Source organism: Mus caroli, unplaced genomic scaffold, assembly GCF_978045245.1.
Source record: "Mus caroli unplaced genomic scaffold, Mus_caroli_1 scaffold_8, whole genome shotgun sequence".
NCBI classification, from domain to species: domain Eukaryota; kingdom Metazoa; phylum Chordata; class Mammalia; order Rodentia; family Muridae; genus Mus; species Mus caroli.
The window spans coordinates 116386233-116410815 of record NW_028227263.1 but is presented as its reverse complement, the minus strand read 5'-3'; the positions used below and the strand labels follow the sequence as shown (position 1 = coordinate 116410815).

At 49.0% G+C, this 24583-nt stretch overlaps 1 protein-coding gene across 1 annotated transcript; it reads left to right on the top strand.

The window, feature by feature from the left end:
* The first annotated feature begins 90 nt into the window (after positions 1 to 90).
* Positions 91 to 9333, top strand: Rinl (Ras and Rab interactor like). Its single transcript, XM_021169112.3, has 12 exons — positions 91 to 133; positions 1421 to 1542; positions 1723 to 1882; positions 3588 to 3690; positions 5386 to 5458; positions 5542 to 5606; positions 6134 to 6280; positions 6367 to 6819; positions 7126 to 7413; positions 7577 to 7708; positions 7840 to 8003; positions 8090 to 9333. The coding sequence occupies exons 2-12, from the start codon at positions 1490 to 1492 to the stop codon at positions 8132 to 8134; spliced, it is 1683 nt and encodes a 560-aa protein (XP_021024771.1). The 5' UTR covers positions 91 to 133; positions 1421 to 1489; the 3' UTR covers positions 8135 to 9333.
* The last annotated feature ends 15250 nt before the right edge of the window (positions 9334 to 24583 follow it).

The window sequence follows — 24583 nt, the reverse complement described above, 5'->3', positions numbered from 1 at the left end:
TCCCCTAATACTGACCCGGAAAGAGAGAGGAAGGTGATTTCAGATGCCCCAGCCCCGCCTCTTCCCCTGCCTTCCTGGCTTCCTCTCTAGAGAGCACTTTCACTTCCTGCTGCTCTGGCTCCCCTCGGAACAGGTAGGGCCCCCAGGGACCAAACATCTGGTCCCATTTGCACCCACAGCTGCCTCCATCCAACCCTGCCCAGCCCTACCCATGTCCGGATCTCCTCCCAAGGGAGCACTGCCTCCCCCTCTTCACCCTTCTTCCCTGCCTGTCCCTGAGGTGTGCTCCCCACCCCAACACCTGAAGTTGCTAGTTGGCAGCTCAGTAATTTATGTAGCTGATAATTATCTGGCTTGCACACAATACCCTAAGAGAAATGGAGCCTTCAGAATAGGGCTAGCCTGCTTATCAGACCTCTTCCTAGGCCAGCAGGTCACCCAAATGCTGGGCCAGGAATTCAGGCAGAAAGATGGGGGTGAGGTGGTGGAGGATGGATAGATGATGGGAAACCGCTGGATGGTCTCTCCAGCCCCACATGCCTTACTCCTGAGACTGCTGTGGGGAATACCCGGAAGGGTTCACTTGGGGTTGGCAATCTCCTCTTAGTGAACACTTGGGGTGGAGTGTTCACCAAGATGAAGAGTAAGACCCTAGCCTCTGCTGAAATACACAGCAAGTATGAAACAAGCCTGGGCTATACAAGGTCCTGTCTCAAAAAAGGAAAGAAAAACTAATGTTTGACAAATGGAAGCTGGGCGGTGGTGGCGCATGTCTTTAATCCCAGCACTCGGAAGAAAGAAGCAGGCAGATCTCTGTGAGTTCCAGGACAGCCTAGTCTATATCAAGAGTTCCAGGACAGCCAGATCAACATAGTGAGACCCTGTCTCCAAAAAAGAAAACAAGTTTTTAATCAAATGTGGGAAAGGTGTGTTAGGGCTCCTCTGAAATCTGGGAAGGGAAGAGATGGGTGTCATGTTGCATCTGGGTAGCAGACTGAGCAAGCCAAAAATTTTTCCAGAACTTATCCCCTTCCACTCTGTTAATTCCTGTTGGGACTGTTCTCCCCCACCCCAAGATACATGGGCCTTCCTCCTGGGGTCCTCAGAGTGGTCTGCCCCTCAGCAACTAAAGAATGGTACTGCTACCCCAGTAAGGCATGGTGCTGCAGCCTATTATCTCAATACCTGAGAGCGTGAAGCAGGAGGATTGCCATGAGTTTGGGACTAGTCTTGACTACAGAGCAATCCAAGCTAGTCTGAACTGTCTCAAAAGAACAGAACAAAAAAAAAAAAAAAAAAAAAAAAAAAACCCAAAAAACCAGTCCTTGGCATAGCTGTGGGCCTCTGCAGTCCATTCAAGAGCTCAGGCAAGATCTCTGAGTCACATGTAATAGAATTAAACTATTAGCTCTCGCCCTAGCTGAACAGCCTTGAGCCTTGTCTTCCTCCATGCCAGAGGCCAGAGCATGGCTCACTGGTGTCTGGCAGCATGAGGCTAGCCCAGCCGGACATGGTGTCTGCAGCCCCTACTGAAGTGGACAGGTGAGGCTATAGAGTTGGCTCTGGATCAAAATCCTCCCTACCCAATTCCCTCTCCCCAGCTCCACCTTTGACCTTTTGTTCCTGGGCTATCCTTGACCCTTGGACCCATCCCCCATGCCCCCACCCCAGTAGCCAGCTTTCCACTATGACCCCTGACCTCCTGGAACCTGTACATCCCAGGCTGGTTTGGCCATTAGCGGATGGAGCAGACAAGAGCCCACTAGGGGTCCTCAGCACCACAGAGCCACTTCTTCGACTGCAGAGGACACAGAGAGTGTGGGAGGTCCCCGAGCTGGATGCTCAGCATGCCAAGGCCTTTCTAGAGCTGTGGCCACTGGGGGTGAGTACTCAAAGCTGGGCATAACTTCTGACCTTCCCTATGTCAGCTTGGATCAGGTAGGTAACCAACACACTAACTGGGCTAACCCAAAACGTAGGAATTTGTTTTAGGGAAGGCTTTATATACCCCAGGCTGGTCCCCAACTCACTGTGTAGCAGAGGCTGACCTCAAATTCCTGATGCTTTTGCCTTTACATCCCCCGAGTATAAATGTTACAGGTGTGTGTGTGTGTGTGTGTGTGTGTGTGTGTGTGTATGGCCACACCTAGCATGTGCAGTACTAGGGATGGTTGAGCCCAGTGTTCCATGCATTGAAGGCAGGCACTCTCCCAGCTGAGCTAAATCTCTAGGCCTGTTCTGTAGGGACATCAACAAATGTATTTGTCTTTCCAATAGCAAGGCACCTGGCAGCTGGAGTTTAGCAGCCCGGTGACATCAGGCCTGGCTATTCTCGGAACTTTCTTCATTTCACCTGGGGTATGGCCCTGGTCTATGATATGTGTATCCCAGGCAGGAAGAAAGGAGGTGCCAGGTGTCTTGTGCCTCTGACCTGAGGAAGAACACATGCCAAGGACTCGAGAGCCAGGCTTTAAAAGCTCACTTAGGGGGTGGGGAGTGGGGGAGGCTGGACAGATGGCTCAGTGGTTAAGAGCAATGTCCGCTCTTCCAGAGGTCCTGAGTTCAATTTCCCAGGAACCACATGGTTGCTCATAACCATCTAAACTGGGATTAGATGCCCTCTTCTGGCATGGAGGTGTACATGTAGATAGAACACTCATATGCATAAAATAAATAATTAGATCTTTAAAAACAACAAACTAAAACACCTCACTTGGGGGGGCTGGTGAGATGGCTCAGTGGGTAAGAGCACCCGACTGCTCTTCCAAAGGTCCAGAGTTCAAATCCCAGCAACCACATGGTGGCTCACAACCATCCGTAACGAGATCTGGCGCCCTCTTCTGGAGTGTCTGAAGACAGCTACAGTGTACTTACATATAATAATAAATAAATAAATCTTTTTAAAAAAAAAAAAAACAAAAAAAAAAACCTCACTTGGAGCCTGGCAGTGCTAATCCTAGCACTTGAGAGGTAGAGGCAGGCAGATCTCTGAGTTCGAGGCCAGCCTGGTCTACAGAGTGAGTTCCAGGACAGCCAGGACCTGTTTCGGGAAAAAAAAAAAAATCAAACAAAATAAAGCTCACTTGGGAGTTATGTAGTAAAGCCAAGCCAGCACTGAGTACCTTTACCTGAGCCAATACCACTGTGTAATCAGACTATTCTTGAACCCATTATCCTCCAGCCTCAGCTTCCAGAATGCTGGAATCACAGCTGTGTGCCTCCAAGCCCAGATGTTAATCATTTCCTGTAGCTCAGCACACTAAGGCCTTGAACAAGACATTCCTCAGGGCTGTGCCTAGTGGCGCACCAGGAGTCAGAAACAGGAGGATCAAGAATACAAAGATAGTTTTTGCATATCAGATATTTCTATTACAGTTCATAAGAGTAGCAAAATTAGAGTTATGAAGCAGCAACAAAAGTAATTTTATGGTTGGGGGTCACCACCGTTCCTCAATGGTATTAAAGGGTCACAGCTTAGAAAGGGTTGAGAACCACCCCCTTAAAGCGAAGTGTCAGCAAGCAGGCAGAATGAAACATTTGTGCATTCCTGCATGGAGCTGATTTCTGCCCTGGCCCCTCTTCTCCAGAGCTTCCTGGTCATCGGACATGACCCTGGCCAGGTCCTGATGTTGAAGGCAGGACCTTCGTCAGGAGATATCAACACATATCAGATTCAGAGGTTTCCTGGAGGTGAGGAACCTGTCCTGGGTTTTCAGTCCGCACAGCAGATGGACTGAGAGCTATCTGCTTTGACCCCCAAATACCTCTTGAGTCTCCCCAGTCTCACATGCCGCCTCCATCACTGAGTCTGAGCTAGCCCATCATTTCTTGCCCAGACCACTGCGGGTAGTCTCCTCCCCTGATGTCTCTGCGTCTCTGCAGCTACCCTTTCTCTTGAAACCCCTTGCTGAGCACAGCAAAGAGGGATGGATGCTCACACATGGGCTTCATGTGGTCCAACCCTCCCCCAAACCCTGGAGGTGTTTGGTAACGTCCCCGAATGCCAAGTTAGGTGGCCATCGTGAGCTACAGTGCTGTCTGATTCAGCTTGCTTCTGCCCCTCGTTTGCTTCAGGCCCACACTCACTGCCAAGCCCCGTTGCTCTCCTCTCTGTTCCCGCTAACCCAGCTGCAAGACAATCTGTCCTTCCTGCCGGAGCATTCTTCCTTAAGTGGTTGACTTAAGTCTCCAGCCTTGAGAACCTCCATAAGACGATAACCTGTGTTGATTCGAGAATTCAAGGGCTGGAGCGGGAGCGCTGGACCCATGGAGAAGAACACTGCTCATCTTCCAGAGCCCCAGCACTCATGTGACACGGCTCAAACCCCACCTGTAACTCCAGTCCCAGGGAATCTAGTGCCCTCTTCTGTCCTCTGTGGGCACTAATGTACCGCACGGACACAGGCAGGCAAAACAACCATACATATAAATAGAAGAATTCTAATATAATAAAAAGAAGAGTTTTAGTCTAGCCTGGGCTACATATACAAAAGCAAAAGAAAGCCTGGCGTGGTGGCTCAGGACTGTATTCTCACGCAGAAAGATTGCCACGTGCTTTGAAGCCAATCTGGGCCACGTAGTGAGTTCCAGGCCAGCGGATCTCAGAGGATCTGGGGGATGTCCCAGGTGTGCAGGGGGCATCGCTGCCCCTATAGGATCCAGGGATGGTTGCTTTATGGTTTATTTATTCTATATATTCTATATGAAGACATCATAGCTGTCTTCAGAGACACCAGAAGAGGGCATTGGATCCCTTTATGGAGAGTTGTGAGCCACCATGTGGTTGCTGGGAATTGAACTCAAGACCTCTGGAAGAACAGTCAGTGCTCTTAACCACAGAGGGTGCTCTCCAGCCCCAAAGAGGTGATCTTTTTTTTTTTTTGGTTTTTCGAGACAGGGTTTCTCTGTGTAGCCCTGGCTGTCCTGGCACTCATTTTGTAGACCAGGCTGGCCTCAAACTCAGAAATCCGTCTTCCTCTGCCTCCCGAGTGCTGGGATTAAAGGCGTGTGACTGTGACACCACGCTTGGCTTTTATGGCTTTTCAAGACAGGGTTTTTCTGTGTAGCCCTGGCTGTCCTGAAACTCATTCTGTAGACCAGGCTGACCTATGAGAAACAGTGAGACCCTGTTTCAACAAAACAACAACAAAAAAAAAAAAAAAAAAAACTGAAAACATTTTTGATGAGTTAACTTATTTGGTGTCAGAACTGGGTGTCAGAACATCAAGAGAGAAAATGATGTCAACTCCCAGTGGTGGAAACTCTTCCTGTCTCTCAGGAAGGAGTACGGGGATGGGGAGTAGGAGTGTGGGGAGGCTGGGTCACAGGGTAGGGTGAGGTGTACAGCGGCCACCCTGTAACTCCCCTTTCTCTTCCCCTCACCAGGTGTGTCCCTGGAATCCTCCAATCTCTGCATGCCCGACTGTCCCCATCTCCTGGCCTTTCTGTCAGCCAGCAGGTACAGGTCATCTGGCAGAGGGGCATGGGAACTTCTGCCTGAGATACCCATCCATACCAAGGCTTCCTTCTGTCTTAACTCAGGGACGTTTTGCCAAGGACCCTGATCTTGCCCATGCCTACTGTGGGGGCTGGAGATAATCACTCAGGTGAGGTCCACTGCTCCAGGAAGGAGAGCCCAACCTGCCTCTTTGTGGTCCAGAGAGACTGGATCTAAAGGACCAAATAACTAACTGGGTTTGAAAGAAGCTGGGAGTGGGGCAAGAATGAAAAGAAGCTGCGGTGGGTCACGTGGTGGCGCACGCCTTTAGTCCCAGCACCCAGGAGGCAGAGGCAGGTGGATTTCTGTGAGTTCGAGGACAGCCTGGTCTACAGGGTGGGCTCCGGGACAGAGAAACCCTGTCTTGAGAAGCCATAAAGAAGAGGAGGGAAAGGAGGAGGAGGAGGAGGAAGAGGAGGGGGAGGAGGAGGAGGCATCTGCAGGGTCGGCTGTGATTGGAGGGGATAAGATGCTCCTGGGATTTAACAGGATAGAGCTGGAGGGCCTGGGAGCTGGGGGTGGGGGAGGGGCGGGAGTGGGACTGCATTCTTGGTCCTAAGTGAGGAAGGATGGGAATGAAGTCTCCTGGTGTCCCCTATATACCTGGGACACCTTGTCTCTTCCGCTGACCCTCAGATCCCCATCGGCTTGGCTGCATCCAGGTGGACACCTCCGGGAGGGTGCTGTCTGTAGTGAACCAGCTCTACCTGGAGACACATGGAGGCTGGGGAACAGAGACTCCACAGCAAACAGAGCCAGAGACTGGCCAGAAATACAGTCTAGGTTAGCTGGGCGGGGCCCGGGGACCTTGAGAGATGAGGGAATGGATGAAAGGCACTGTAATAAGCCAACCTGCGTCTCCCATCCAGCCCCCAGGAAGCCCACCCCACACCGGGTCTCCTGGGTGGAAGACCCTTTGAGACCGGAAGCTCACCATACTGGACAGGAAGTGCATCATCCTGGAGCAGACCCTCACTCCCTTGGGTCGGAAGTGCACTTTTCCTGTCCTGCTCTAGAAGAGGAGGAAGTGAACAACGACTGCTACAAAGATGAAGAGGAAGGCTGCGAGGATATGCTCACTGCCCACATCCGTGCTCTGGCCAGGGCCCGGAGCAGCTATGTAGCCGGGCAGTACCGATGCCTTCGGGCACGCCTCATCTCAGATTCTGGAAATCCCTACCGCCCAGGGGACCCGGCCACAGAGCTGCTTCAGGATGTGCGCCAGCTCCTCACTGACCTCCAGAATTACCTGGCAAAAGACCCCGACGTCAGAGCTGTCTTTGGGAACAGGGGACCTAGCATCCCTCGGGAAGAAGATCTTGGTAATGGGAATTGGAGGGAAACTCCCCCAAGGGTTTGAGGGTGCCATGCGTTGGTCCTGTATGTGTTCACATGTAATCTCTGAGTCCCCAAGGGCAAGCACACTTGTTCATGTATATAGCTATTACTTCATGGCTCCACCTAACACGTGCATTGCTTGCTAGACCTCCTCTGCCCCATCCTTGGGAGTGTTCATACATTCCTCACAGGCCCCAAATCCTGCCTACACTTTGTAGGTAGCCTGGAGCAGGAGACAGAGTGACTAGGGATCAGGGTGGCATGGTCCTCACATGCCACACGCTTTGCAGGCCCCGCTGTGGAGGTGGCCCTGTGTCGAGCGGTTTTAGAGCCCCTGAAGCCCGCCCTGTGGACCAAACTCCGAACTCTCAGAGCCCAGGAACTACGACGACTGCGCAGGCGCCAAATAGCCTTGAGGGTAGGAGCGGGGCCTGAGGGACAGAGCCCGGCCTTGCGGAACCGTATCCACGCACGCCTCGCTCACTTGCATGCGGCGTGTGCCCCGCGCCGCAAGGTGGCGCTGTTGCTGGCGGTGTGCAGCGACGTCTACGCGGGCCTGGGCGGTGGCGAGAATAAAGGTAAAAGACCTCTGGACTTAGAGTGATTTAATGGTGGGTACCCACGTCCAGGGAAAGGGTAGCCCCCTTTGGTAGCAGGCGCCCACTCAGGCCTGGGGACCTGAAGGGAAGATGTTTGTGTGCACCCCTGCCAAACTAATGACCCGTCCTCTGGCTTCCTTAGAGCCCCTAGGGGCCGACGCCTTTTTACCTGCCCTGACCGAGGAGCTGATCTGGAGTCCACATATTGGGGAAACACAGCTGGATGTGGAGTTTCTTATGGAGCTCTTGGATCCAGGGGAGTTGCGAGGAGAAGGTGAGCTTCCTCTTCTGAGATGCCCAGACACTGAGAAGGAGGCGCCCTTGATGAACCCCAGCTTCCTGTGCCTCAAAAGGAGTGGGAAGAAGCCCAGTAGGGCCATGACGATCTCGTTTTCTCTCCCCCAGCTGGGTATTATCTGACCACGTGGTTTGGGGCTCTCTACCACATTGCTCACTACCAGCCAGACACTGGCCGTGCACCCCAGGGGCTCAGCTCCGAAGCCCGGGCCTCCCTGCGCCAGTGGCATCGAAGACGGACACTGCACCAGCAAGCCCAGCCCACAGCCCAGGTAACCACCTATGCTATGAGGATGCAGGTGGAAGGGGCGGTGGTCTCTGTTGCCCCTTTGACACAGCCTCCCATCTCTCCCCACAGGCCAACCAGCCTATTGAGGAGCCATGGGCAATAGGGGACCCATGATAATTGGAGTTCTCAAACCCCAGTCACTTCTGAACCTTTTGACCCACTCCTCTGCTAAGCAAGATTCTGGAGGCATCTGGGTCAGCACAGAGGGGCAGGGCAGGAAAGGAGACGTGCCTCCTGCAATGTCTTTGCTTCCTCCTCTCGTCACCTCCTTCTGGTCTGTCCGGATGTTACCTCAATGAGGCTCTACCCCAGCAAACAAAACCCACGCCCAGCAAGTACTACAACTACAGCCCTCTCGCCTGAATCTCTTTGGGGCAGGTAGAATAAAGGCACAGTCCCCAAAGGTGTCTTCATCCTGATCCTATCTGTGACTGTGACACTTAACTTGGTCAAGTGATCGTTACAAAAATGACAGCATGTCTGGACCTGAGACGGGAGAGCTTATTCTGGATTCTTCTGCGGCTCCTGTAGTTAAGAGGGTGGCAGAGATACAGGGACCATCATGAGCTTATGCCCCCAGCTATACAGCAGAATGAGGTGGGAAAATTACTTGAGGCCAGGACCATGAGGACACTGTGGCACTGAAACATAGTAGGTGTTCAGGACAGTGGCACTGAAACATAGTAGGTGTCTAGGAACACCTATGTGCCTTGAAAACATATCACTCCCTAATCTCTTGTGACCGTATTTGGCAAAAGTGTTTGTGCACCTGAAAGAGGAAAATTACTGACCACCAGAACTCTCACCCCAGAGTCCTACCCCTCCCATCTGGAGATTGTTCCCGGAACCCTCCAGAACTCTCACCCCAGAGTACATTCTGAACTCTCACACCAGAGTCAGACCCCCTCTCAAATGAAAACTGTTCCGGGGACATTTCTGAGATAAGGGTCTCCTGGAACGAACCCAGTCCAACCCCTCCCAACTAAGGACTGTGCCAGGGACATTTTTGAGATAAGGGTGTGAGTAAAAACCTCAGTTCCAATGAATCAAGTACATGGCCAAAGTGTGGGACGCGGTTGCAAAAGCACTTTGGAAAAACCCTTGGTTGAATCACTTAGTGACGTAAAAACTGTATTTTCCCTGCCCTGCTCCCCCCTTGCCCTCCTCTTATAAAAGCCTGTGAAAATTTGGGCTAGGGGCCGAATCTCCTCTGCACCTTGCAGGCTGCATGAGATTCGACCCCAGATATCTGGTATATGTGCTTTTATGTGCTTTCTTATCGTTGCTGTATTAAATCTTACTCTCTATACATCTTAAGTACCGGTCTCAGTGTCTTCTTGGGTGCGCGGCTGACCCGAGGCTTGAGTAAGTGCCTCCCTTTGGGAGTTTTGGAGTCTTTCATTTGGTGCGTTGGCCGGGAATCAGCGCGTCTACCCAGAAGTCCTGGACCCACTCAGAAGTAAGATTTACTGTTCTGCTTTGGTCTAGTGTCTGTGTTCTGTTTACTGTGGGCCTGGGAGAGGCCATCTGAATCTGTATCTGGTGCGATCGCTGTTTTGGGTTTGCGTGACGCTCTGTGCTCAGTACGAGCACCAGAGACCGTGCTCCGGGACTGTGGGCCTGGGAGAGGCCATCTGACTGGAGACCAAGCAGGTCTCAATAGAGAGCACGGGGTGGGTAGAGATAGACGTATCTGGTGCCCACCGTCCGATCGCCCTGGGGGACGCCCCAGGAAGACAAGGGGAGGGCCAAGGACGCTTGGCGGACCCCTCTGAAGGCCGAGAGACCATCACTTAGGTGGAAGGTCTGAGCCGGCCGGCCTTGGAAAGGCCATCTGAATCTGTGAGTTGCCTGTGGGCGACGGGAAGTCGCCACTGTTTTTGGTTTCTTTTTGTCTGTCCAGTCTCGTGTCTGCTCTTGTTGTTTGCTATTATTCTAGAAAATGGGACAATCTGCTGGGTGTGTAGGTGTGGAACTGCTGCATTTGTGTATTCTGAGATTGTGGGTTTATTCTGGCAGTGGCTGTGAGAGGACGACTGTCTATGGCCTCACAATCTGCACCCCAAAAAGATGTTCCAAGGGAGACCCTGGAAGGAGTGCCCAGGGTACAGAACAGTCAAAAAGACCTGGCTGTTGCCTGGCAGAGTGAAGGAGTGAGAGAGTGTTCTCTCTGCCAGAGCGGGAGTGGATATGGAATCCCACCCCTATCAGGAAAAGGAGTCAATGTGGAATCCAACCCTGTCAGAAAATAGTGTTTGATGTGGACGAGTGTGCTTGTTTGTGGCCACGTGACAAGACTGTGTGTGTGTGTGTGTGTGTGTGTGTGTTAACCCTTTGTCGACTGTAGACTTGGACTGACGTCAGGACAGAATTTGTCAACAATGGTTTAAAAAAAGGAAAGAAAACCACCAGGCCGGTCCTCCCCAGGCTGCTCAAAAGAGCTCTGAGATCCAGAGCTGCCGCAGTGGTGCTGAGGTTCTGAGTTCTGCAGACACAGCAGCAACGGAGGCTGTCTGTGCCCTGCGAATGAGTTGTAAAATGCTGATAGTGAGAGCAGCGGCCTGCCGGCCCCCGCCTGCCAGTCCCGGAGTGGCCGTGAAGCCTGCCACAGCTGGGGAGGGGCCGACTACAGCGTCCCTCTTTTGGTCCCCCCCCCCAGAGTCTACCCGCACTCCCTTGTGCCGGCCTGGCTGCGTGCTCCCTCCCCAAAGACAGTGCAGAGAGCACCAGGAATCTATCAGGTAGTTAAATAGTTAAATTGCTGCCTCTGCCTGCCAGCGTTTGTTTGCCACTCCCAGGAGTTTACGCTGCATTCCGGCGCGCAGCGGAGACTCGGCGCTGGGCTCTTCACATCAAAGGATCTGTTTTCAGCCTTTGCCTGCCTCTTGGGTGGGAGAAAGGCTCATTCTCCTGCCCCCTGTATCTTGTCTCTTGTTAACAGAGAAAAAAATTGTGTTCATTTTGAAATATCAGTGGTCTGGTGCAGCCAAATAGAGCTGCACTCCCTTCTCTGCCCCATGTGTTTTCTCTTCTCAGGCACTGCCCTGAGCTGTGTGAGTTTGTTCTGGGCTCCGGTGAGGGAGACCACTCACTTGGGGCTTCTTCTGTCCAAGGTAAGGAACACCTGCGGGTCTAATTGCCAGGCTCTGATGAGGTCTCGTCTCTGTGGGACTAGAAAAGTGCCCCGACAATCTGACCTAACAGTGAAAAGAGGTAAACTATGAAAAAAGTTAAGTGACAGAATATAGATGTAATAATTAGATAACATTCAAAGTAAGCAAAGACAAGAAAGAGATATATATAGATAGAAAGAGAGACATTATATGAGATCTCCATTGCAGCTAAGAAACAGGAGCAAAGAGAGATAAATGACAAAGACTAGAACCTAGCAAAGTGACACTTGCTAATAATGCTAGCACTCAGGAATGATCTGTAAGAAATAAGGAGCCAGAAAATTTTTTAAAAAAAGATAAGAAAAATAAAATGCCGGCCACAAAAGTCAGGGAAGCTAGAAAACTTAGTACCTGGCAACAAAAAAAGAAAGCTTTTGGCTGAAGATCAAAGTGTTTACTGTTATCTGTTAAAGAAAAAGAGCACTGAGTGAGAGACTGCCCTAACAAAAAAGAGAGGACCCCCCCCTCATGACCAAACCCTTCACCTGCTCGTGGCTAAAAGTAAGGAAATAGCAGAAGGGGTGCTAACACAGAAGCTGAGTCCTTAAAAGAGACCGGTGGCCTACCTGTTAAAAGCAGCTAAAAAGAGACTGTGTTTCATATTCCTCCACTGACCAGTGCAAAGCAAGTTTAAAAGGTTCCTGGACACTGCGGGCCTTTGCAGACTGTGGATTCCAGGTTTTGCTGAATTAAAAAGATAAACAGCCCTTCGTATAAAAAATAAAAGAACAACCTTGGATGGCCTTAGATGCTATTGAGACTGCCCTAATGTTGTCCCTAACTTTGGGACTCCTAGATGTGACTGAGAACAAAAGTATTGCCAAAGAGGTTTTTACTCAGAGATTGGGACCCTGAAAAAGACCGGTGGCATACTTGTAAAAATTAGACCTGGTGACTGTAAGATGACCTGCTTGTCTGCACATAGTGGCTTCTGGTCAAGGACGCAGATAAACTGACTCTGAGACAAAACTTGGCACATGCCCTAAAAGTGTGGTTCAGCCCCCTGACCGATGGCTGACTAATGCTCTGGAAAACATTATCAAATCATTCCCCTGACTGATGGACATATTATCAGAGCTTTTTGTTGACTCATCACTGACATTCTGGCAGAAGGAACTTCGGCTCAGAAGGCTGAACTCTTGGCACTAACCCAAGCCCTGCGGTTGGCTGGGGGCAAAGAAATTCTGGCCCTCCTAGAAGCTCCTGAATGAACTGGGTGAACTGGGGTACCGGGTATCAGCCAAGAAAGCTCAGTTATGTCGTACCGAGGTGCCGAGACGACGAAAAGCGGTGGCTCACCGAGGCCAGAAAAAAAGACTGTGATGCTGATCCCAACCCCCACCACCCCGCGCCAAGTACGTGAGTTTCTGGGGACGGTGGGCTTTTGCAGAAAGAAAAAGTCCCATTCACCTGGACTGAGGAACACCAAAAAGCCTTTGACAGCATAAAGGCAGCCCTGCTTGTTAAAGACGCTGACAAGCTTACTCTGGGTCAGCATGTGACTATACCCACTACCAGAGTTTACTGCTCCTTGGCGGATGACTCCACTCCTGTACATCAATGTGCTGATGTCCTGGCTGAGGAAACTGGAACAAGGAGAGATCTGACTGATCAGCCTTGGCCAGGTGTGCCTGCCTGGTACACAGATGGCAGCAGCTTTGTCACAGGAGCAGCAGTAGTTGATGAAAAGCAGCTCATATCCATGGGGCCATCTACCAACAGAGGGGGCTACTTACCTCGGCAAGTAAAGATCAGATCAGCCTTGGCCTGAGAGTTTGAACTGGTACACGGACGGCAGTAGCCTCACGATTGAAGGTAAGCGGAAGGCGGGGACAGCAGTGCAGTGGTGGACAAAAAGCAAGTGATCTAGGCCAGCAGCCTCCCTAAAGGGACTTCAGCCCAGAAAGCTAAACTTGTGGCTTTGATACAAGCTTTAAAAAAGTCTACACTGACAGCAGGTATGCTTTTGCCACTGTATGGAACAATATACAGACAAAGAGAGCTGTTGACATCTACAGAAAAAGACCTAAGATGCTGTGAACAAAAGAAATCAGATGGCAGATCTAACCGCCAAAAACAGGCATCCCAAAGAGCAATGATCCTGGCAGTCTGAAGACTATCAAGTTATAGACAAATTAAGACTAGTAAAAGAAACCCTGTATAAAATGGTAAAAACTGAAAGAAAGAAAACTAGTCCTCCCTTGAAAAGACAGACCTGACATCAACTGAGAAATAAACTTTACTGAGAAAAAACGTTCTCAAAATGGATAAATGAGACTGCTCACATAGTCATCAAGAAGATTATTGAAGAAAATTTTTCCAAGGTTCAGAGTGCCAAAAGCAATAGTGTCAGATAATAGCCCTGCTTTGTTGCCCAGGTAAGTCAGGGTGTGGCCAAGTATTCAGAGGTCAAAAATTACATTGTGTGTATAGACCTCAGAGCTCAGGACAAAATAAATTAGTTTAAAACTCTATGACAGACCTTGACAAAATTAATCGTGGAGACTGGCACAGACTTGGTGTTCCTTCCCTATGCCCTATTCAAACGTATTCAGTTTTACTCTTTTTAAGATCTTTTATGAAACTCCTATGCCCATCATAGTCTCAAATGATGTGTTTAAACCTATGTTGTTAATAATGATCTGTATGCTAAGTTAAAAGGCTTGCAGGTGGTCTGGTCACAACTGGGAAAAATTGGACTGAGTACGTGGACGACATTGCTCCAGGGATCCCAACAGCTGAGACAGTGAACGAGCTGGGTATCCCAAGGACATCTCACCAGTTCCAGCCAGAGATCTGATCTACGTGCACCTACATCGTGCCCAGACCCTCAAGCCTCGCTAAAAGGGCCCCTGCCTAGTTCTGTTTACTAATGCTTCTTATTCTGTTTTTGTTCCCATGTTAAAATAGAGTAAATGCAGTATTCTTCGCATAAAAATATAGACTTCTGAAATTCTAAGATTAGAATTATTCACTAGAAGGAGTGGGGAATGAAAGAGGAAAATTACTGACCACCAGAACTCTCACCCCAGAGTCCTACCCCTCCCATTTGGAGATTGTTCCCAGAACCCTCCAGAACTCTCACCCCAGAGTACATTCTGAACTCTCACACCAGAGTCAGACCCCCTCTCAAATGAAAACTGTTCCGGGGACATTTCTGAGATAAGGGTCTCCTGGAACGAACCCAGTCCAACCCCTCCCAACTAAGGACTGTGCCAGGGACATTTTTGAGATAAGGGTGTGAGTAAAAACCTCAGTTCCAATGAATCAAGTACATGGCCAAAGTGTGGGACGCGGTTGCAAAAGCACTTTGGAAAAACCCTTGGTTGAATCACTTAGTGACGTAAAAACTGTATTTTCCCTGCCCTGCTCCCCCCTTGCCCTCCTCTTATAAAAGCCTGTGAAAATTTGGGCTAGGGGCCGAATCTCCTCTGCACCTTGCAGGCTGCATGAGATTCGACCCCAGATATCTGGTATATGTGCTTTTATGTGCTTTCTTATCGTTGCTGTATTAAATCTTACTCTCTATACATCTTAAGTACCGGTCTCAGTGTCTTCTTGGGTGCGCGGCTGACCCGAGGCTTGAGTAAGTGCCTCCCTTTGGGAGTTTTGGAGTCTTTCACACCTATTATTACTGTTTTTGTTGTTTTGGTTTTTCAAGACAGGGCTCCTATGTGTAGCCCTGGCTGTCCTGGAACTTGCTGTGTAGACCTGGCTGGCCTCAAACTCAGACATCAGGGATTAAAGGTGTGTGCCCCCACCACCCAGCTCGTTCAGCCATCATTGAAGATAATAAGATGAGGGACAGTGCCCCGGGGATTGTGTCTGTGGCTCCAGGAGCACCCACACCATATGGGAAATGGATGGGAACAAGAGAGATGGGAGATGCTGGGCAACTCCAGGAAAGGCTTCTCCCCCCCCCACCGCCACCTCCCCGGCACCCCCCTCAGAGAGCTGCAGAAGTCATGGGGCCCTGCTGACAACCTGGTTTCTGTGAGATTAGTGATGTCAGAACTCTGACCTCCAGAACTGTGAGCAAATAAATTCCTGCTGTCTTAAGACACCAAGGTGGTAATAATAATAATAATCAATAAAATTTAAAATGTACTGACTAGGAATGGAGGTGCAGACCTGTAATCCCACCACTTGTGAGGAGACTGAGGCCCTCCTGGGATGCCCAAGGCCCTGCCTGACTCAGCAATGAAGCGCTTACCTAGAATTCGCAGCAAAGGGCAGTAGGTATGGCTCATCAGTGTAGTGCTTGCCTAGAGGCCACTGTTAAAGAGCTGGAGTGTGGCCTGGTGATAAAGTGTGTGCCTTGCATGCTTGAGGCTGTGTTTTTTTTTGTTTTGTTTTTTTGTTTTTTCGAGACAGGGTTTCTCTGTGTAGCCTTGGCTGTCCTGGAACTCACTTTGTAGACCAGGCTGGCCTCGAACTCAGAAATCCACCTGCCTCTGCCTCCCAAATGCTGGGATTAAAGGCGTGCGCCACCACGCCCAGCGAGGCTGTGGTTTTTATTACCGTCAACACACACACACACACACACACACACAGAGTGTAAGTCAGTGCTGGAGAGCTGTCTTCGTTAACAGCACTGACTATTCATCTAGAGAGCCAGGATTTACTTCCCAGCACCCACATCGCCAATCCATAACCATCTGTAACCCAAGTTCTCAAGTTCTAAGCACCTGAGACCCTCTTCTGGCTTCCACTAGTATCAGACACACCTGTGATACACAGACATTCATGCAGGCAAGACACAGTATCTTTAAAATTAAGTGATAGCATCGTAATTAGTGAGTGTGCATAGTAAGTTGATAAAGGTACCTGAGTGTTTGAGTTATATGAATCATCCTAGCAAGTTCACTAAGTCCACACGCCAGATAGACAGTTTATTACCTGAAACTCAAGACCGGCCCTGAAGCAGCAGAAGTTGGGTGCATCCTGTAGACCCAAGCTCATTATCTGTGGGATCTGAGGCTAACTCCAGATAGTGTCAGGATCGGGTTAAATTATAGGACACTCATCTTTATTGGCCAAGGGAATTTTTTGATGTATGTGTGGGAAACCTCCACACACATCTGGTGTCTGAAGTGTGTGAGTTGTGTAGGAGTGAGGAAAATGTACCTTTTTTTTTTTTTTTTTTGAGACTGAGTGAAGCCCTGGCTATCCTGGAATCTGCTCTTAGACCAGGCTGGCTTTGAACTCAGGGATCTGGCTACCTCTGCCTCCCAAGTGCTGGGATTAAAAACATGCTACCCTCCAAGGCTCGCCAACCCTACCTCTTCTATTTTATAGAAAAACAAGGAAAGCTTCATGCAAGTGGATTGCACAGTGATGCACGGCGCATAGCAGAAGGGGAGGCAGCCAAAGAAGAATCAGTTGGGCCACATCTGTATGTGTGGCTTGTTGCTGTGACAACACCGTGACCAGAAGCAACCGGGGGAAGGAAAGGGTTTATTTTGGTTTAAGGTTCTAGAAGACTCTGCAGTGGAAGGGGAGGCATGGCAGGCAGAGTACACATCTTCAGAAGAAGATGTGAAGAGATCCCATCTTCAGCTGTTCACAGAAAACACAGAGAACAGGAGGGAGGGGCAGGTTGAGAAGCCTTGGCTCCTTTCCTCAGGGATATACTTCTCCCCATAAGGCTCTGCCTCCTAAAGGCCCTGTAACCTCCCCAAACAGCGCCACCAACCAGGGGCCATGTGTCCAAACACCTGAGCCTCTAGGGACATTTCTCATTCAAACCACCACCACACCAAAAACGTAAAACTTCTAAACATGCATGCCTGTCATGTACCACAGCATTTAGAAAGCAGAGGCAGGAGGATTCCTTATAGTTCTAAGGCAGCCTGGGCTTTGTAGGAAGACCCTATCTTCAAAACCAAAGTAGACTTGGGAGATGGCCCAGTGGGCTAAGTGCCTACTATACAAGGACCTGTGTTCAGGTCCTTGGTGTAGCAGCAGGTACCTATAACTGGCTCACTGGTCTGCCAGTCTTGCCAAAGCAGCAACTTCTAGATTCAGCAAGAGACTCTGTCAAAAAAATATTAAAAGGGGGGGGGGCTAGAGAGCTGAGGCAGTAGTTCAGAGCACTCGCTGTTTTTGTAGAGGACCCAGGTTCTATTCCCAGCACCCACATGGCAGCTTACAACCTTCTATAAGTCCAGTTCCAGGGGATCAACACCCTCTTCCCTTTTTTTTTTTTTTTTCTTCGAGACAGGGTTTCTCTGTAGCCCTGGCTGTCCTGGAACGCACTTTGTAGACCAAAAATCCCAGTACTTGGGAGGCAGAGGCAGGCCTTGAACTCAGAAATCTGCCTACCTCTGCCTCCCAAGTGCTGGGATTAAAGGCGTGCGCCACCACGCCCGGTCCAACACCCTCTTCTGACCTCCAAGGCACACACATGCAAGAAAAACACATAAATTGATTAAATGTGGTGCTGCCAAAAAGAGAAAAAAAGTAACAGGTCCTGCTGCCAAGGCGGACAGACAACTTGAGTTTGAAGAGGACAGAATCAACTCCTGGTCCTCTGACCTTCATATCTGTGCCATTGGACGTGTGAACATAAATATACAAATATAAATAAAATGATGTTTCCAGGAGGCGGTGGTACACGCCTTTAATCCCAGCCAGCACTCGGGAGGCAGAGTCTGTGAATTTAGGAATCTCTGTGAATTTAAAGTCTCTCTGGTCTACAGGGTGAGTTCCAGGACGGCCAGGGATACACTGAAACCCTGTCTCAAAAACAAAACAAAACAAACAAAAAAGTCAAGAAAGTATTGAAGAATATACCTGTGTTGACCTGCACAACATATCCATGTGCATACACACATATACCAGAGAGAGACAGACAGACAGACACCACAGTATAAACAGACGTGGTGGTACAATCCCAGACCTAAAGGAATTGAGGCAAGAAGCCATTTTGGAGCTACATAGTAAAACCAAGACTCACTCAAACAAACAAAAGAATGTGTGTGTGTGTGTGTGTGTGTGTGTGTGTGTGTGTGTGTGTAAGTTTTTACCCACAATTCCTGAATCATGACCCTGACCTACTTCCTGGGGTAGTAGGTCGCAGTGACCCCGGAGAAGCAGAGTAAAGCACTGATGTTTTATGATGGATTCACCAATCAACTTGCTTAGGAAATACTGCACTGCACAAGCTAAATCGGTGCTGCCCCTAAATGACTTAGAGATAAGTAGCGAACTACCCAGGCTTGTTAGGAACTGTAGGAAAAATTTTGTACTTTGAACATAATTGCAGTTCGGGCTTTGCTGAGAATATATTTCTGTTAAGATTTGTTCCCTAAGATTGGCACCAATTAGGCTCCATCCTCATCTCAGAGAACATGCCTCTACCTGGCGCTGGCTAGCCGCCACCATTAAGTTCTAGTCAGCCATTAAGTCCCAGTTCTGTCGTCAGGAAGAGAGAACTCAAAGCGAACAATGCTGGTATACTTCCAAAGTAACTGTGACACTAACGTTGGCTGTGTAAATCTCCCAGTTGTCTAAGATCATCAGACTTGCAGGCTCTTTTCTCCACTTAGTTGCTGAGTGTAACTTGGAGTCAGGACCTTAAAGAGAAGTACAGATGTCAGTGTATGTGACATGCTAAAGACTGAATCCGATGTCATTTGTTACAAAGGTCTGTTTGTGGCTGCTTTTTACACTATTAAAGAATTTCTTTTTCTTATTCCCCTGAGTGTTTGGAGTAAATTCAGGAACTGGACAAGACTCTGTACACACATCCAACCCTTTGTCCCAGAGGAAGGAATGCTGTAAGGGAGGCAGAGAGAATCTGAACCAACCGGGTTTTCTGGGTCTCTGAATCCAGTCTGTTAGCAATCCTGCCCGGGCAAGCTTCATAAAACCTCAGAAAGGACTGGGCTGGGAGACAGCTTCCAAACAGTAGAGCTTCCTTCAGGAGGTGGCTCAGCAGTAGTCTACTTGCCTAGCAAGTACCTACCTTGTGCTAGATTCACTTATTAGAGGAAAACACACACACACACACACACACACACACACACACTAAACAGCCAAATATAGAGTGTAGAAGCTACAGGATTCCTTCTGCATGGTTTGTCCTGAGCCCCATCAGTTGCCTAGCAAATTTAACAATCATAGAAGGTGGAAGTGGTATATTGGGTTGCTTTACCTGTCAATTTGACACAGCCCAGAATCACCCAAGAAGGTAGTGGAAACTGAGAAATTTGCCCACATCAAATCCGCCTGTGGGCCTGTCTGTGGAGCGGGGTGGGGGGTGGTGTGGGGTGGGGACAACATTCCTTAGGCTGGTGGTCCAGGGCCTTATAAGGAAACTCCCCAGCGTGAGCCCAAATGTGCCAGCTAGCAGTACTCTTCCACTGTTTCCGCTTGAGTTCCTGCCTCGCCCTTCCTCACGATGGACTATGCTCCTGAAAGTGAACCGAGCCCTTTCTTTCCACTGAATTGCTTTATCAGTGTTTTATGGTAGCAACAGAAAGGAAAAGAGAGCAGATGGGACCCTTGGTTTCTACACTGTACTCCTATTTTTGTATCACTGTAGCCAAAATATCCAACAGTTACAGTTTAAAGAAAGAAAGGCCGATTTGGGCTCAGCATTTCAGAGTGGTCCAACCCATCATGGCTAGATGAGAGAAGGTGAAAGTGGATAGCAGAGGCTGTTTGGATCATGGACCAGTGAGCAAGACAGGCAGGCATCAGCAACAAAGTCTAACTGCCCTGCCCCCAGTGACCCAATGACCCACTTCCCTCGGGTAGGCCTCAGCTTCCAAAGCTCCCCAAGTGACATCCACCGGCCAGGGAACGAGGGCTCCATGGCAGGAACCAACAAGGGACATTGCAGGTGACATCCACCGGCCAGGGAACGAGGGCTCCATGGCAGGAACCAACAAGGGACATTGCAGATTGAAAGAATCACGCGGGCCGTCCTCCAGAAACACAGAAGAATGTGTGTGGCTTGTCACTAACAGCCACAGACATGGGGGAGCAGTGGGGACTGGGCCCTTAAGCTATGTGACCTGACGCTGTACCCAAGTCACAGTATCAGAGTAGTGTCATGACTGAACCCAGTTAGAAGAACACTGGCTGGTGTCTGAGACAGAATTACTTGCTTGGTGGTGGGAGATGGGTATGTGTGTGTGCACGTGCATGGCCAGCGGAAGAACAATGCAAGGGGAACAAAAAGGTAGTTCATTCTAACACAACTAAGTAGGTAGCCAGTATTGGATCAAACTTTGAGAGTCTGACCCCAAGTAATTTATTTTAGGTCTATTTAAGCACAGCACCCCTTTTTTTTTTTAAAGATTTATTTATTTATTATATGTAAGTACACTGTAGCTGTCTTTGTCTTCAGACGCACCAGAAGAGGGCATCAGATCTCATTACGGGTGGTTGTGAGCCACCATGTGGTTGCTGGGATTTGAACTTCGGACCTTTGGAAGAGCAGTCGGGTGCTCTTACCCACTGAGCCATCTCACCAGCCCAGCACAGCACCCCTTGACAAGAAATTTCCTGGTAATAATTAACTCAGTTCCATGTGCACGGTAAAGTTTAAGAAGCGACTTTTTTGAAACTCTTTGTAAAGTAACATGTGACATCTCCCACAGCAATGTGGTCTATAAATAGATTACGTGTGCTACCTTCTATAAAAATGGCTTCTACAGATTGACAAGCTCAAGATCAGGGTCTGGGGGAGGATCTGGTGTGGCCTCGGCCACACGGAGAACACAAAAGTCACCAGGCTCTTCTCCGTTCCCAGCTTTCTGGGCTGAGAACAGGTTATACAACTCCGTCTTTGAAGAGATAATGTGTATTTAACATTCCTGGTTAACCTGGTGTTTATCTTTGAGCACAAAGACCTCCACGCCTCCCACACAACACACATACTCCTATACATACACATATGCATATTTAATGAATGCCTGCATGTATGTCAGGGTACTATTTGTGTGCTTGCTGCCCTTGGATCCCTTGAGACTTGCCTTACAGATGGTTGTGGGTCCTAGGAATTGAACCCAGATTCTCTGTAAGAGCGGCCAATCTTTCTTTTTTTGTTTTGTTTTTTCTTTTTTCTTTTCTTTTCTTTTCTTTTCTTTTGTTTTCTTTTTTTTTTTTTTTTGGTTTTTCGAGACAGGGTTTCTCTGTATAGCCCTGGCTGTCCTGGAGCTCACTTTGTAGACCAGGCTGGCCTCGAACTCAGAAATCCGCCTGCCTCTGCTGGGATTAAAGGCGTGTGCCACCACGCCCAGCTGTTTTGTTTTTTCAAGACAGGGTTTCTCTGTGTAGCCCTGGTTGTTCTGGAACTCACTCTGTAGACCAGGCTGGCCTCAAACTCAGAAATCTGCCTGCCTCTGCTTCCAAAGTGCCAGGATTAAAGGCGTGCACCACTACGCCCAGCTTTTTTTTTTTTTTTTTTTAGACCAGGTCTCACTAAGTAGCCCAGGGTGACCTGGGACTCATGATTCTCCTGCTTCAGCCTCACCAGTGCCAGTGCGGGGATTACAGGTGTGTACCACCACAGCCGTCTCTTCCTCATGATTTAGTTTGATTCCCCAGGTTCCTCAAGATTTGGTCAGTGGAAGTGACTTTCAGTGTGTTCTTATGCTGGTCCAGATGTGTTGTAGAGAGAATATCTTATGGCTGTATGGGTGTGGCACCTGTCAATAATAAATCTGATGGCCTATGGCTTAGGCAGGAAATAGGAGGTGGGACATCTGGGAGGAGAAAGGATTCTGGGATAGAGCCAGGTGGGAGGTTCCATGTGGCAGCATGTAGATCAGAATAAATGGGTTATATTAAATTATGATCTAGTGAGAGAAGCGCCTAGCTATACCTATATATACCCTGGAAGAGCCAGGGTATTTGTAAATATATTTTGAGTCTGCGTCTTATTTCTGGGAGCATGAAGTAGGAGAAAGAACGACCAAACTTCTACAATGTTTTCCTTTTTTTTTTTAAAGATTTATTTATGTATTTATTATATATATATGAGTACACTGTAGCTGTCCCCAGACATTCACCAGAAAAGGGCATCGGATCCCATTACAGATGGTTGTGAGCCATCATGTGGCTGCTGGGAATTGAACTCAGGACCTCTGGAAGAGCAGTCTGTGCTCTTTTTTTTTTTTTTTTTCGAGACAGGGTTTCTCTGTGTAGCCCTGGCTGTCCTGCACTCACTTTGTAGACCAGGCTGACCTCCAACTCAGAAATCTGCCTGCCTCTGCCTCCCGAGTGCTGGGATTAAAGGCGTGCGCCACCATGCCCATCGCAGTCGGTGCTCTTAACCGCTGAGGCAACTCTCCAGCCCTATAATGTTTTCTGAACACATCTCTCTTTTCTGGTTCAACAAGACATTTCAGGCACTACAACCTTAGGGGGCCATGAGGTTATGTGCCATCCATTGTAGAGCACAGTGCATGATGATGCTTGCACAAACCCTAAAGAGCCCAAGTTTGAGACAAGGGTCAGAAATTAACTGCATGGCTCCACACAGAAGGAAATAAATATCGGCTGTGGTAGCTACTTTTCTCATTGCTGTGACCAAACACCTGAAAGGAGGAAGAATTCCTCCTAGCTGCCAGTGTGAGGGGAAGGTATGGCCATAGGAATAGGAGCTGGGAGGGAAGGTCCCATCACACCACCAGGTAGGAAGCAGGGATGGAAATGGAGAGGAGCCTGAGGAAAAGAAGGTCCAGTGACAGACCCACAATGGGATCCAGCTCAAGGGGAGGTCCCAAGGCCTGACACTATTACTGAGGCTATAGAGCACTCACAAAAAGGGATCCATCATGACTGCCCTGCGAAAGACCCAACAAACAGCTGAAAGAGTCAGATGCAGATATTTGCACCCAACCAATGGACAGAAGCAGCTGACCCCTGTTGTTGAATTAGGGAAGCTGAAAGAAGCTGAGGAGAAGGGCGATCCTGTAGGAGGACCAGCAGTCTCAATTAATCTGAATTCCTGAGAGCTCTCAAACAGTGGACCACCAAACAGACAGCATATACCAGCTGATATGAGGCCCCCAACACACATACAGTAGAGGACTGCCAGGTCTGTGTTCATTCAGAGATGATGCACCTAACCCTCAAGAGGCTGGAGGCACCAGGGAGTTTAGAGGTCAAGTGGGATGGGGGTTTGGGGCATCCACATGGAGATGGGGTGGAGTGGGGAGGAGGTGTGTTACGGGGAGCAGTTGAAGCGTGGATGGGGGTGAGGGGTGGGGAATGGAATATGGAGTGTGAAAAATGAATTACAAATAAAATTAAAATTTAAAAAATATCAAAAACAAACAAACAAAAAAGCACTGGCTGCAAGCTGGGCATAGTAACTCATGCCTTTAACCCCAGCCCTCGGGAGACAGAGGCAGGCAGATGTTTGTGAGTTTCAAGCTAGCTTGGTCTACATAGTGAGACCCTGTCTCAAACAAAACAAACAAAAAAGATCACTGGCTGCCCTCCCAGAGGACACAGGTTTGATATCCAGCACTCACCATGACAGCTCACAACCATTTGTAACTCCATCCCAGGGGGGTCTATCTAATAGCCTCCTTTGGCCTATACCCCTACGTGGTGCAGACTCAGCTAGGGCTTTATAATGAGACTTTGTTTTCCATAAACAAAACAAAAAACAACAGGGAAAACAAACTTGAGAGCAAGGTAAAATCTGTTTGGGGCTGTTATGCCCCATGACTGTGAGAAGGTTTTTAAATATATTTTTAAATTATATTTAAATATATTTTAATTTTTTATTATTTTTATATGTAATGGGTGTTTGGACTGCATGAATGTCTGTGCATGGTATGTATGCCCAGTGCTCGAGGAGGCCAGAAGAGTGTATAGAATCCCCTGGAATGGGAGTCACCATGTAGGAATCGGGAGTTGAACCTGAATCTCCTGTGAAAGCAGCCAGTGGACGATCTGAGCTGCTAAGCCATCTCTCTCCAGACTCTAGTGCTGCGTGTCCTGTACATGGTATTTGGGAGTTCTGCCACTGGTGGGGGGGTTATTTATTACATTTATGTATTACTGTGTGTGCATGTGTGGGGGTGGGGTTTGGGTGCCATGGTACATGTGTTGCAGTCAGGGAACAGCTTTGTGGAGTCAGTTCTCTTCTTCCATGATTACTGGGTTCTGGGGGTTGTATCAAGTCACCAGGCTGGTGGACCCAACAGCCTTACCTACATGTCCATGTCTCTGTCGGTCTCTCTGGCTGGATTACTTTCATCTTCTTCTCCTTCTCCTTCTCCTTCTTTTCTTGAGAAGGACAGGATTTCACGTACCTTGGGCTGGTCCCCAGCTCTTTAGGAGTGTACTCAGTTCTTGTACCTTGTATTCAGTTCTCAGAACTGGGATTACTCCAAGGACTGAGAAGTGAGGTACAGTGGCT